Below are 13,679 nucleotides of genomic sequence, written 5' to 3'. Positions count from 1 at the left end.
TCCTGATTCTTTTCAAGTTTAAGTCTATTGGTTTCAATGGGATATATACAAGTTTCTCAAGAAAACATCTACCAGTCAAATTTTATGATAAACCCTAATTTAGATGTAATATTAACAATAGGAAAAAATATTCAGGTACTTTATTCCATTCACTAGTAACATATATATCCCTACCTTAGGTTAGCTTTAACTTTAATATTAAGTACACATTTCTTCCTTGGAGAAGCATCAATATAAATGGGGGGGGGGGGACTCTCAAATACTATAAAAAATATCTTAAATTTTATAGTAAATTTAAGAAATATGAACATGCTTCTAAGTATTACAAAGGCTTTACAAAGAAATATGTGTAATAATGACAAGGAAGAAAGTCAGATGAAGGGCACCGTCTCTTCCAATATGAAAAGCCAGTTGTGGAACAGTTCCACATCCACATTTCTTGAAGGTAATCCTGCCCATAACAAGCCTTATCAAGAAGGAGAATTCTAATTTATTAATTGAAAGATGACACAAACTATTTCATAAACTCTGATTCAACTCTCCATATCCCATGAAGCACTTATCTGACAGAATAAACAAAAATGGCTATTTCTTTTCTGATTGAGGACCCATAACAGCTGAAACAACATTTATGCTTTGGCTTCTAAACATACCTGAAACCTGCTAGGTTTCTGATAGAAGTAAAAATTAAAAGCTGACAAAATTATTCGAATCACTCAAGAAAAAATATTCCAAACAAGTTATCTAAATATCTCAAGCAAAATTGGAAATTTTTGGTTGCTTTTTCAACTATCACATCTTTAACCCAAAAGAGAAAGGACCCTGACTTTACATGCCAGCAGAAGCTGGAGAATCCTCATAATTGCTTCCCATTTCATCCTTAGTTTTTACCTAGCAATTCTGCTACTGGATCAGCTTCTCATGATTGATCTCTCTGAACACTACATTCAGCTTACTCCTAGCTCTCCTTAAAGTCTTTGCGTAACATTAAAACTACCTAAGAACAGTCATGACTATCTTGGACATTTATTTTTAAGTGGGTGTTTTCAGGAATTTCCAATAATTCACCATCTTTTCAACTCTGCAACACTAAAGGATAAAAACAACACCAAAGCAAACTTTTAGCCTCCTCTTCAAAGCAGCAAGAACCAGTAACTGTCTTTATTTCAGAGTCCATGTCAGCTGCTTAATCATTTGGCTGGGGCCATGCAATTGCTGTCCCTACTACTATCTTCTTCCTTGCAGCTTCTTCCTCACCACATAGAGTTCTACAAGATAAGTCTTTAAATTGTAAACTGCTCATTTTGCTGAGGAATACAGGATGTAGATAAAAGCATAAATAAGAGGAAGCAGTAAAACCACATGGGAAGGAAAAGTCAACCAAATAACATGTAGATATGTGCAGCTCTTTGGTTTTTTATAGTAAAATATACAGAAAAATCTAACATCTATAGGCAAGCAGTCAACCAAGTGTCCAAGGGGGATACCACTTTGACCTATCCGCAAGAGAACAAAGCCTGAATTAAGGCAGGTGATGGTGAAAACTGTAAGATGAATTAGATAGGTTTTGGAAAAAAAAATGGACAGCTTGGTGACTAGTCAGAAGTGGGAGGGGGTGTGGAAAGAGAGGAAGAGAGAGTCCAGAGTGACTTCCTATTTAAATTGGGCACTGGGTGAAAAGTGATGCTGTCGCCAAGATTAGAAATCCAAGAGGAGCAGAAACAGTAAAGGTGGGAGGGTTCAGCTTAGGCTGCCAGTGGAGAAGTCCTGTGTGCAGTCCGGAAAAGGATATGGAGAGAAGACCAAGTTATACAAAGAGATCTGGAAGTCATCAATACACACGATGGAATATAAAAGTTCTTAATTGCTGTGCAGTTTCTCTGTGCAGGTACTGTCTTAAGCACTTAATATAATTCATTTATTCATCAAAACTCAATGAAAAGAAAATTATTCTCATGTTACAGATAAGTTGTTACTCAAGCAACTTAAGTTAAATAATTTAGGTTAAAAAGCTACAAAGTGGCAAAGCCAAGGCTCAAAGACAGTTTTGACACCCAAGTCTATATATTCTCAAACAGCTGTAGATTCCTTCACCTCGAAGGTACATGGTGAAAAGAAGGCCAATACAAACCGTGGGGGAACACCAACATCTCTGTGTAGGTAAGTCTCAGAATAACTTCCAAGTACCACTCCAAAAAGACCGTAAGCTGACAACTGACAAAAACTGCTATCTCCTCCCTTTTCAGAGAAAGACCTGGTAGTTTTTCATACCTTTGAAGACGACACCACATGTCTCAATTCACTCAATCCTGAAAAAGGCCACTAAAAGTTCATTAGGTATATGACAGCGGTAATACAAATAGTGGTTTCATAGTTCTTATTTTGTTATAAACAACCTCTCATCCAGGATAAGCAGCTATTATTATTAGCTAAAAAGCCCGTTTTCTTCATAGTTAACCTAATAAGGATTTGACCTCAGCTAAAGTTTCTCCAAACATAAACACAAATGCCAAAGACCATTTGGTAATGGTACAGCAGGTACTCACCCACACATCACAGAGCCAGGCCTTGATGTGGAGACTTCAAAAGTACATGCTGTAATTTTTTTCTTGGTTGTGGATTTTTTTTTCCTAGAGTCCTAGCCCTAAAGGATGGATATGAATTATGGATATTAATGTGAAAAAATGGAAAGGGAACAAAGTTGGAAAGAAGTGGTACCATGGGGCAAAGATCCCATATGTAACAGGAGTGAGGAGACACGGGTCTAGCTGCCCCTTCACCACCACTCACTGAGTGACTGAGATAATTTTCTACTCATCTATAAAAATGCAGCCAGTAATAGAAATTACATCATAGGTCTGGTGTGAGGATTAAGTGATGTATGTAAAGCATTTAGTATACTCTCTGGTATAAAGTCCTCACTAAATAAAAGTTATTAGATGAAAAAATTTTGAAGAATAACATAACTTGTTAAAACCAATCTAATTTTACCTAGAGAGCCTCAATGGATTTGCTACCTGAGGCCACCAATGCTTTTTCCATCCTAATTATCCTTATCTTAGTGCTTTCAGGAAGTGGAAGATTTCTCTGTAGATTCAGGATACATGGTCACTCCTATTTAGCAAAACCAAAAAACAAACAGGTTAGTGTTGAATGAGCCATCATCTATCGACAATGAGAATCTAAAAGAACAAACCTGTAAAACCTACTGGTGGCAAAGACTTTAGAAAAGAACATCCAATTTGGCAGAGTGTGGATAAAGACACGATTTCAGGGGCACCTGGGTGGCTCAGTCGGTGAAGCATCCGACTTCAGCTCAGGTCATTATCTCATGGCTTGTGAGTTCAAGCCCCGCATCGGGCTCTGTGCTGACAGCTCGGAGTCTGGAGCCTGCTTCTGATTCTGTGTCCCTCTCTCACTCTGCCTCTCCCCCGTTCGTGCTCTGTCTTTCTCAAGAATAAATAAAAAACATTAAAAAAAATTTTTTTTAAAAAAGGCCGTTTCATACAATACTGACAGGATATAAAGTGATAAAATTTTCTGGAGCAATTTGGCAATGGACAACAAAGGCCTTTAAAAATATGATTAAGTTTTGAGGACCCGGCTGGTTCAGTTGGTAGAGAATATGACTCTTGATCTTGGAGTCTTAAGTTCGAGCCCCACATTGGAGGTGGAGTTAAAAAAGAAAACGCTTATGTTTTGACCCAGCAATTTGCCCTAAAGAAAGAACAAAAGACTAGGCCCCCAAACTTAGGAACAATAGATTCCTTAATAAATTATTAACACAAAAACCTGAAAATGAGAACATAAAGGAACAACAGGACTTAGAAAAATAACATATGAGCAGCTGAAAACAATGAACAAAATAGCAATAAGTTAATAACTATCAATAATTACTTTAAATGTAAATGGACTAAATTCTCTAATCAAAAGACACAGAGTGGTTTGAATGGATAAAAGAAAACAAAACCCAACTTTATGCTGTCTACAAAAGATTCACTTCAGATGTACGGGCACATATAGATTGGAAATGAAATGATAAGATCTTCCACACAAAAATATACCAAAAGAGAATTGGCATAGTAATACTTATATGAGACAAAATACTTTAAAATAAAGACAGTAAAAAAGACAAAGAAGGGCATTACATAATGATAAAAGGGTCAATCCAACAAGACAACATAATATTTATAAGTATTTATACACCCAACATAGAAGCAACTAAACATATAAAGCAAGTATTAACAGCCCTAAAGGAAAAGGGAGACAAAGCAATACAATGAGGTAATAGAAGGACATTATAGTAGGACATCAACAAACAGATCATCCAGACAGAAAATCAATAAGTAAACATTGGCCTGGAATGACATATTAGATCAGATGGACTTACTAAATATAAACAGAGCATGCCATCCAAAAGCAGCAGCAAACACATTCTTCTCAAGTGCACATGAAACATTCTCCAGGACAGATCACATGTAAAGTCACAAAAACAATTCTTAATAAATTTAAGAGAACAAATCATATCAAGCATCTTTTCCAACCATAATGATACAGAACTAGAAACCAATTACAAGAATAAAACTGGAAAATGTGCAGATTAAACACTGTGCAACTGTGAACAGCCAATGTGGGTCGATAAAGTAATCAAAGGAGAAATAAAAATACCTCAAACAAAAATGCAAACACAACATACCAAAATTTATGAGATGCAGCAAAAATAGTTCTAAGAGGGATCATAGCAATACAGGCCTACCTTAAGAAATAAGAAAAATCTCAAACTATCTAACTTCACACTGCAAGAAATTAGAAAAAGAAAAAAAAGCCCAAAATTAGTAGAAGGAAAAAAGTAACAGATCAGAGAATAAAAATGAAATAGACTAAAAACAACAGAAAAAGATCAATGGAACTAAGAACTGGTTCTTTGAAAAGATAAACATAATCTTAACACCTTTAGCCAGACTTATCAAAGAAAAAAGACGGCTCAGATAAATAAAATCAGATTTTACAAAGATACCTCAGAAACATGAAGGATGTTGAGACTATTATAATTAATTATATGCAAATAAAATGGACAACCTAGAAGAAATGGATAAATTCCTAGTGACATACAGTCTTCTAGGACTGAATCATGAAAAAATAAAGAATCTGAACAGACTGATTACTAGTAAGAGGACTGAATCAAAAATCAAAACCTCCAACAAATAAAAGTCTAGGACCAGATGGCTTTAAGGGTGAATTCTACCAAACATTCAAGGAATTAATACCAATAATTCTCAAAGTCTTCTAAAAAAACTGAAGAGGAGAGAATGCTTCCAATCATTTTATGAGGCCAATATTACCCTAACCAATATCAGCTAACGACACCACAAGAAAAGAAAATTACAGGACAATATCCCTGATGAGCATAAATGCAAAAGTTGTCAAAAAATATTAGGAAACCAAATTTCACAATACATTAAAAGAACCATATACCATGATCACGTAGGATTTATTCCAGGGATGCAAGATGGTTCAACATCTGCAAATCAATTTCATATACTACGTTAACAAAATGAATGATAAAAATCATATCATCATCTCAATAGATGCAGAAAATAGCATTTTGAAAATTCAACATGTATTTACAACAAAAACTCTCCACAGAGTGAGTATAGAGGGAACATACCCTCTTTCGTAATGGTGATATATGGACAAGGTGAAAATAGACAAGCCCAGAGCTAACATCATACTCAGCGGTGAAACAGGAACATGAGAAGGATGCCCACTCTCACCATTTTTATTGAAAACAGTATTGGAAATCTTATCAAGAGCAAGGAGGCAAGTAAAAAATTAACAAAGACATCCAAATTGGAAAGAAAGAAATAAAACTGCCACTATCTGTAGATGACATGATTTTATATATAGAAGAGCTTGAAGACTTTATTTTAAAATGTTAGAATAAATGAATTCAGTAAAATTTCAGGATATGAAATTAATATACAAAAGATCTGTTGTATTTCTATACACTAAAAATGATCTATCAGAAAGAGAAATTAATAATCCCATCTACAATTGTATCAAAAAGAATAAAATATCTAGGAATAAATTTAATCAAGGTAAAAGACCCACAGACTAAAAACTGTAAGACACTGATTCAAGAAAATAAAGATGACGCAAACAGATGGAAAGAAATTCTCTGCTCACAGAAGAATAATGTTAAAATGTCTATACTACTCAAAGCCATCTACAGATTCAATGCAAACCATTTCAAAATTCAAATGGCATTTTTCACAGAAATAAAATAAATGATACTAAAATCTGTATGGAACCACAAAAGACTCTGGGCAACCAAAGCAAACTTGAGAAAGGACAAAACTGGAGGCATCACACTCCCCGATTTCAAGTTATATTACAAAGCTATAATAATCAAAACATTATATTAGCATAAAAAGAAAGAGCCCAGAAATAAACCCACACATACATGATCAATTAATCTATGACAAAGGATTAAAAAATATAAATGGGGAAAAGAACAGTCTCTTCAATAAATGGTGCTGGGAAAACTGGACAGCCACATGCAAAAGAATGAAACTGGACCATTATTTTATACCATACACCAAAATTAACTTAAAATGGATTAGAGAACTGAATGTAAGACCTGAAACCATAAAATCCCTAGAAACAAACATAGGTGGTAAGTTCCTTGACACTGACCTTGGTAATGATGTTTTGGATATGACTCCAAAAGCAAAGGCATCAAAAGCAAAATACCTGTAAATTAACCAACTGAACCACCCAAGAAGGTTGAAAGAAAAACTTATTTTTTAATTTCAGGATAAAAGGTGTCTTCCTCAAAAATTAACAGAAACATATAAACCAAATTTTAATGTTTATTGGTATAAAATTATGAGCAATTTTATCTTTTGCTTTATAAATATTTTCTGTAATTTCTACTGAAATGTGTATTTATTTGTTCTCTAATAGGTATATAAGACTTTCAAACTAGAAAAAACTAGTAGAAAAAACTACTTTGAGTAGGAGGCACAAACTACTAGAAAAAACAAACTAGAAAAAACTACTTTGAGTAGGAATGTGTGTGCCCAGTGGACTGAGTTTTTGTGTAGACTATAATATTGCAGGAACTACTGTGATGACCAGATAAAAGAATGATTTTTGGCTGAAAAAACAGCTGAAGAATATTATAAGCTACCAACAGTAACAACTACTCACAACTATGATTTATCTTGAGAATCACCGGCCTACAAAATACTAAATGAGTGTTGAAGGAATTCTAAGATTACATATAAGAATTAAAAAATAAAATTTGCATGCTATGATTCTACAAAGTATAACTGTTTAAATGTAGAGAAAATATTTAGAGTAATTTTGTCTTGAGTATACAAAACATCATTCGGTTGGAGAAGATTAACTATTTTCTGTCCTATTAGAGAAAAGATAAAATGGTTTTAGTGGCAGGAAAGTTTTAACTACACCATCAGCCATATAAGCCCAGAAAGATGTAAGCTGAAAAATATATCAAGATTTAGATCAACATAAAATTTAACACTCACTACATTGCTACCTGGTGGCTCCTATCTCCTTGCCATTTGAAAACATAAACAGTGCTAGTGAAAATTCTATAGGTTAAAGGCTTTTTCTTACCAAAACCACAAAGTTAAACTGTAAATATGAAACCTCAGGAAGGGTAAGAACATTAGAGAAGAGTCTTTCCTCATTTTCCCAGAAACTTTAAATTGAATAAATCTATCTACCTTGTATAGATTAGTGGCAATGTCTGGCTTAGCAAATTTCTATAGATTTCTTTCTAGCTCTCTATATACTATGACAAAGCCCTAATGAGGTTTTAAAACACCCATCAATACAAAAAGCATGCTGTTTGGTAAAATGTATCCTCAAGTTCTAGTGGAAATACTTCACTTCCATAATATTTAGACACTAAGATATAAATTTTTAGTTTAATAAACAAGTATTTAAAACAACTCTAGTGTTTTAAAACATTCTACCCTACATAAATTTATACTGTGGTACTTGAAAATCTATCAAAGTAAGGCATTTTTTATTTTTAACCATCAATTATTTTTACATTAACCATTTTTATTTAACTTGAAAAGGTCTTAATTACATGGAATCAAAAAATCCCTCTAAACATATTCCTTAAGGGAAAAATGGAAGGAAATACAGTGTGCAATGGTGTCTGACAGCCATGGTAATTCTAACAGGGGAAAATATATGCAAAACTATAACAAACTCTATATATAAACAGTCTAAACATAGATTTTCACCAATAAAGATATAAAATTAAATGCTATTATGTCAGCATTTTCAGAAAAAGATATAGCAGTAACTGTGAAAGCATTATGCTAGTACAAATAAATTACAGAAAATAAACTCAATTTAACATAAATCCCCTCTAAAACATGAACTATATATTATCTCAACAAGATTTACAGAAGACAGTATATCCAATGAAAATCCAAACTCACTTTTTAGGTAACACCCAGAAAATTGAAAATGCTGTTCCTATTTTAACATGTATTTCTCAGAATAAGATTCACCATGAACATTTTAGATTTTTACATCCTCCTTAGATAACCAAGTGAAAAATCCAACAATACACAAATAGGTACTTTCATCGGCACATAAAACAAAGGTAGCTAGGTTAGGAAACAGAACACAAGTTCAATCTAATCAATACAATACTAGTACAGAGGCATCCATTTTAACCTACAAGGAAAAACCTGAGCCACAAAACAGGGTTTCCATTTTGAATCTTACTAACTTCTAGACAGTATGTGTATTTTGACCTTAGAGTGATCAAAATATGAGTGAAGTTCATGTTCCACCACCTAAAAGTTCTAATGCAACAGAAAAATGGTCATTTTGTGTTGCTGAGAGTTTTTAACAAAGTCTTTTATGTTATTTATTTTTTCAGCACATTAGAATTACAGAGATTCTTTAAAAATCAAATGTGAAATATCTATATACATTAAACTGACAGCATAATCTCTACCTCTGAAATGCTAATATAATGTTTAAAATTAGACAAACTAACATCCAGTAAACAGCATTTTATTTTATGACACTCTGTGTTAATACAATAAATATACAAAACTTCCAAACCACTGAAAACATGCAACATTAGAGGGACAGATGGAGGGCATTTATATAGAACCATGACACTCATCATGATGGCAGCGCAATATTACTCACTGACAAAATATACAAACATCCCTAGATAAATAATCCAAGTCCCAAATTACAAATCACTGAGCAAGGATTTTCCAGTGTTCAAATTTTAGTTTGAAGGAAAACAGCCACAACTTAATATTGCAAACTGAAAAATGACATGGATGCTTACAACATGAAGACCATTTCATGACTGTGATACTGGGTGGGTCACATTAGTATTAAATATAATACATTAACAAATGCCAATCTTTTGCTGGAAAATGTGGCCATTTACCAACTATTGTTAGGAGAATAGAGAATCTAAGAATTTAAAATCCCTATAACTTATCAAACCGTTAGTATTGCCATCATTTTAATCCACATTTAGGTTTTTAAAAAACAATTTTCTCTCATAAGCTTGCATTAACCCAAGTAACTGGACCTTAAAACATTCTCCCCATCCACACACAAAAAAGGTACTGTTGGTTTTAATTATTTGCTATTTAACAATGCTACCTTTGGGGATTTCTACAAAATAGAGGTAATTCCTATTCTTAAAGGGAAGTATGTCAGTATTTTTCAAGTCTCTATATTCATTTGTAGTTAAAAGAAAAAAAGAAATGGACTTGAGATATAAATTAATGATAAATATAAGAGCTCCTCTTGTATTTTGTGGTTAATGTTTTGAATGTTTGTAAAATACACACTCAGTAAAGCACACTGTGATAAAATAGATTTTCAGTAAGATTATAGAATCTAAAGAACTTGAACTGGCTTATTTGTTTGACAAAGTAGGGAGATTATTACTAATCAGAAATATTCATAAAAACAGTTTTAAATTCATTTTCTGAAACCTATTTTAATCATAATGAAAGAAATATCTTCCAAGTATATTATTTCAATAAATCCCAAATAAATCAAATGTAAACACCATCTAGATGGATCCATGTTATCTATTATCACGCAAAGCTTCCCTTATAAATAGTGAGAACTCATCATCCCACCCTCAATATGAAATTCATTTACCTCCAGATTTGGGGAAAAGAATGCAAGTGATTTAACTATTTATACCCATCTGATTCTTATTTTTAAAAAAGATCTGCAGTCTCAAATAATTTAACCCAATATACTATCCTTACTTAAAATCAAGTTGAATAAATCATTACTGATTATTCTGTAATCTTAAATTAGCTAATGACTTCCAAAACACAGTATAATGACTTTCAAAGGTCTTTGAGTCATTAAATCAGTATTAAAAATGATTCAAAGTTTCAAATCAAGTATACTCTAAGAATGAACTCCTAAGCTGCATAGTAACAATTTCAACATGGTCATAGTCACAATTAATGCATTTAACTGTATTTGTATTTTCTTGCTTGGTGCAAGTTATATGTTTCATTTTTTTCTATTGCTGAAAAATTTTAATGTATTCAGTCTGTGTCAAAAGTTCAAAGACTGAGGTGCATTAGGAATTCAAGTATATGTGAAACAACAGCATCTTTTTCTTTTTAATCCCACTACAGATGAGAGGCTAAAAGAAAAATCCCTGAAATACTGTATGTTCTTTTTGGACAAGGAGTTAGTCTAGACTTTAATACCTCTGTTAAAAATTATACACACACACTCCCCAAAAAAGAGCTGCCAAACACAATCTCAGTTCAATTAAAATGAGTAACCACAAGAATATACCAAAGTTTCCATACAGTAATATTCTACTATGATACGGATACTGAAAATTAAAAAACAAAAACAAAAAACAGTATTATCATCACTACATTCTATTCCACTGATTATCTACCCTTTTTTGGATGATGCACTGCACATTATGTTCTCATATTGCATCCCAATAAATTTTTATTTAACAGAAACTATTGCAGAAAATCTCTTCTTTGATTCTACCAGCATCTCTGCAATCCTACAACCATAAGCAGTGCAAAAGCCAAAATACTAATTCTTTTAAGAAATGTGGTGCCCATGCAAGATCAGAGATTGGTATGAAAATATCAACTACTCTATAAAAATAAAACAAAAAGAAAAGGATAAAATTTACATCATCTACTACGAAATGCACACAGGCTCTTCACTGGTGACTAAAACTGCTAAAAAGCAAGCCAATTTTAAAATCCCTAAGTCCCTGACGGCCTATTTCTTTCAGTATAAATGGGGAAAATGGAATGAAGCATCGCTTTAATGTTCCAATATGTAATCCTTAAGTCTAAGATTTTTGAAAGAATGACTGCAGCTAGTACTAAATGCATTTTTAATCATAAGTACCATATTAATTTCAGTGTGTCACCACTGAAATAATTTGCTGAACATTCATCCCCCAAAAAATATGGAGAATATTTATTTAGCATGTGGTATTTTTTTCTGCAAGGGGCACCAAAATATTAAGAAACTAATAGGCAAATAAGACAAGGAAGTTTTTCTGGTTTTAGCCCATGCACAAGTGAACAGGAAATATACATGCTGTGTGTACTGTGTTTTGAACATAAAAATATTTATAGAATACAGTAACTGGAGAAAAAGTACAGTCAGAAGGTACCAGTGTACTGTTGGAGGGTTCTCTACATCTGGTTACCCTTGAAAGCGTTCTGAGCCGCACTAGTTGCTGCACTTGAAGCTGCATTTGCAGCTGCAGTCTGGACAGTTTTGTTGGACATCACACCTGTTGCAAATTCTTGTTGGGCCTTCTCAAAACTAGCACCTGTTGTGCGGTATAGTCCATGTACCTACGGAGGCACAAAAAAGTGGGACAAGTTAAGTGGTAATCTACACACTCATTTTCAGCAACTCTTCAATTAATCTTGACATTACCCAGACATAAAAGGACTAGATTCTAGCCATGATTCCTAAGGTCAAGAATATCAGCCACCACCCTGACATACAATACTGTATTTAAATATTTTCCTAACATTGTCTTCCACTTTACTCCCAATGCAGAAGAGATAGTTATGCTTATGCAAACCAACAATAATTTTTAAAACTTCTTAACCAAATGCAAAAAACTATTTTTCCTGCTATACCTACTTTTTAAGATATTACAGAGAATGGTTTAAACATAACAAGAGACATTCAGACATTAATACATTAACTTACCACCTTAGACAATTCAGAGTAATGCCTTATCAATTTTCATGTTGGCTACATATACACCACTAGCCCTATTATAATCAAATGATTATCATTTCATCATTTAATATACCAAGGAATACATAGGTCCTTAAAGATACTTTTGCTGTCCTCTTTCACTCTGTGTACCATTTTACTTTTTGTGTATGGTCAAGTCCTAAAGGATTTACTTCTGAGAAATTTTGGGAAAGGAAAAACTTCTGGAAAGTGTCTGCCCATATTGATTTATCAGTTAAATCTTTGGGACTTCTTTTCAAGAGCAAGGTTCAAAAACACTCTATTAGCATATGTTACGAGATGCATAAACTACAAAGTGCAACAATACATAACATCAGCCAATTTATATACATTTGGGGAAGGAAATAAAGCAAATTAGAATATTTATTACATGTCTACAAACTTGGGGGGAGGGAGGAAGAGAAAGAAAGGGAACTTTCTTTGAATGAGTCAAAGACTTTCAAGTCAAACTTGGATACTGGGAAACTGTTTCAAGAAGACAGAGAAGAGGTAAGATAGGTTGGTTTAGAGGGGAAAGGAGACACTAAGTTCAAAACATTCATACCTAGCACAGCAGGCAGCAGGCAGGTGAAGATTTGATTTGGAGTTCAAAAGAGGAATAGGCTAGGGACATGGACTTGAAAAGCAATGGCACATAAATGGTAACTGCAACTCTGACATAAATGAAATGGTCCATGGAGAAAAAAGGAAAGAGTCAAATATCAAAGTCTGTTAAGATACCAACATTTAAGAGGTACCCACGACAATAAGGAACAATTAAAGAGAGGAATGGGAAAAGCCAGGGACTTTTTCACAGATGCCAAGGGAAGAAAGCCATGTTAAGGAATGAAGAGCTGCTCCGGGTAGGAGATAAAAATACCCAGGCAGCCCTGAATTCTTCTGACACAGTGATGAAAGCAAATGTCATATTACAGTGGAACAAGGTGTAAAAGGGTCAGGAAGAAAATGAGAGCGCTGACAAGTACACTTTAGGCAAACCCTAAAATTGTTTTCTTCTCGTACTATAGCACTATCATAATTTAATTCCTTTAATATTTTGAGAGAATGATGAGAAAATGACTTTTTCATGTGTTGGTTAACTGAACACTGTATTTTACATCTTTTGTATTCATTTCTTTCTCTCCAAGGGATAATCTTTATGCATTATTCAAATTTACTATTATGACACACAAAAATGGTTCCAAACAAAATTGTTGATCCTCACTTATAAACATCAAGGGATCTGAAAAATTAATCTTCACATTCGCACAGTCTGTGAAACGTCATTCTATTACATGATCACTTACTGTTGTAATTTTGGCCAACGTGTTCAAAACCATTTCTTCATGTTGGGAATTTTCAGAATCATAAGTAATTAT

At 33.4% G+C, this 13,679-nt stretch overlaps 1 protein-coding gene across 2 annotated transcripts in view; it reads right to left on the bottom strand.

The window, feature by feature from the left end:
* Positions 1-8,040: 8,040 nt before the first annotated feature.
* The window catches only part of SCAMP1 (secretory carrier membrane protein 1), a 129,452-nt gene continuing 123,813 nt past the window's right edge, over positions 8,041-13,679 (bottom strand). For both annotated transcript variants that reach the window (XM_030323538.2, XM_030323541.1), the window contains one exon: positions 8,041-11,903. In XM_030323538.2, the coding sequence (XP_030179398.1) occupies positions 11,739-11,903 (165 nt within the window). In that variant the 3' untranslated portion in view covers positions 8,041-11,738. The remainder of the gene's footprint in view (positions 11,904-13,679) is intronic.

The sequence above is a fragment of the Lynx canadensis genome, chromosome A1, assembly GCF_007474595.2.
Source record: "Lynx canadensis isolate LIC74 chromosome A1, mLynCan4.pri.v2, whole genome shotgun sequence".
NCBI lineage: Eukaryota > Metazoa > Chordata > Mammalia > Carnivora > Felidae > Lynx > Lynx canadensis.
The sequence above is the reverse complement of the archived record's forward strand: the minus strand, read 5'-3'. Positions and strand labels throughout refer to the sequence as shown.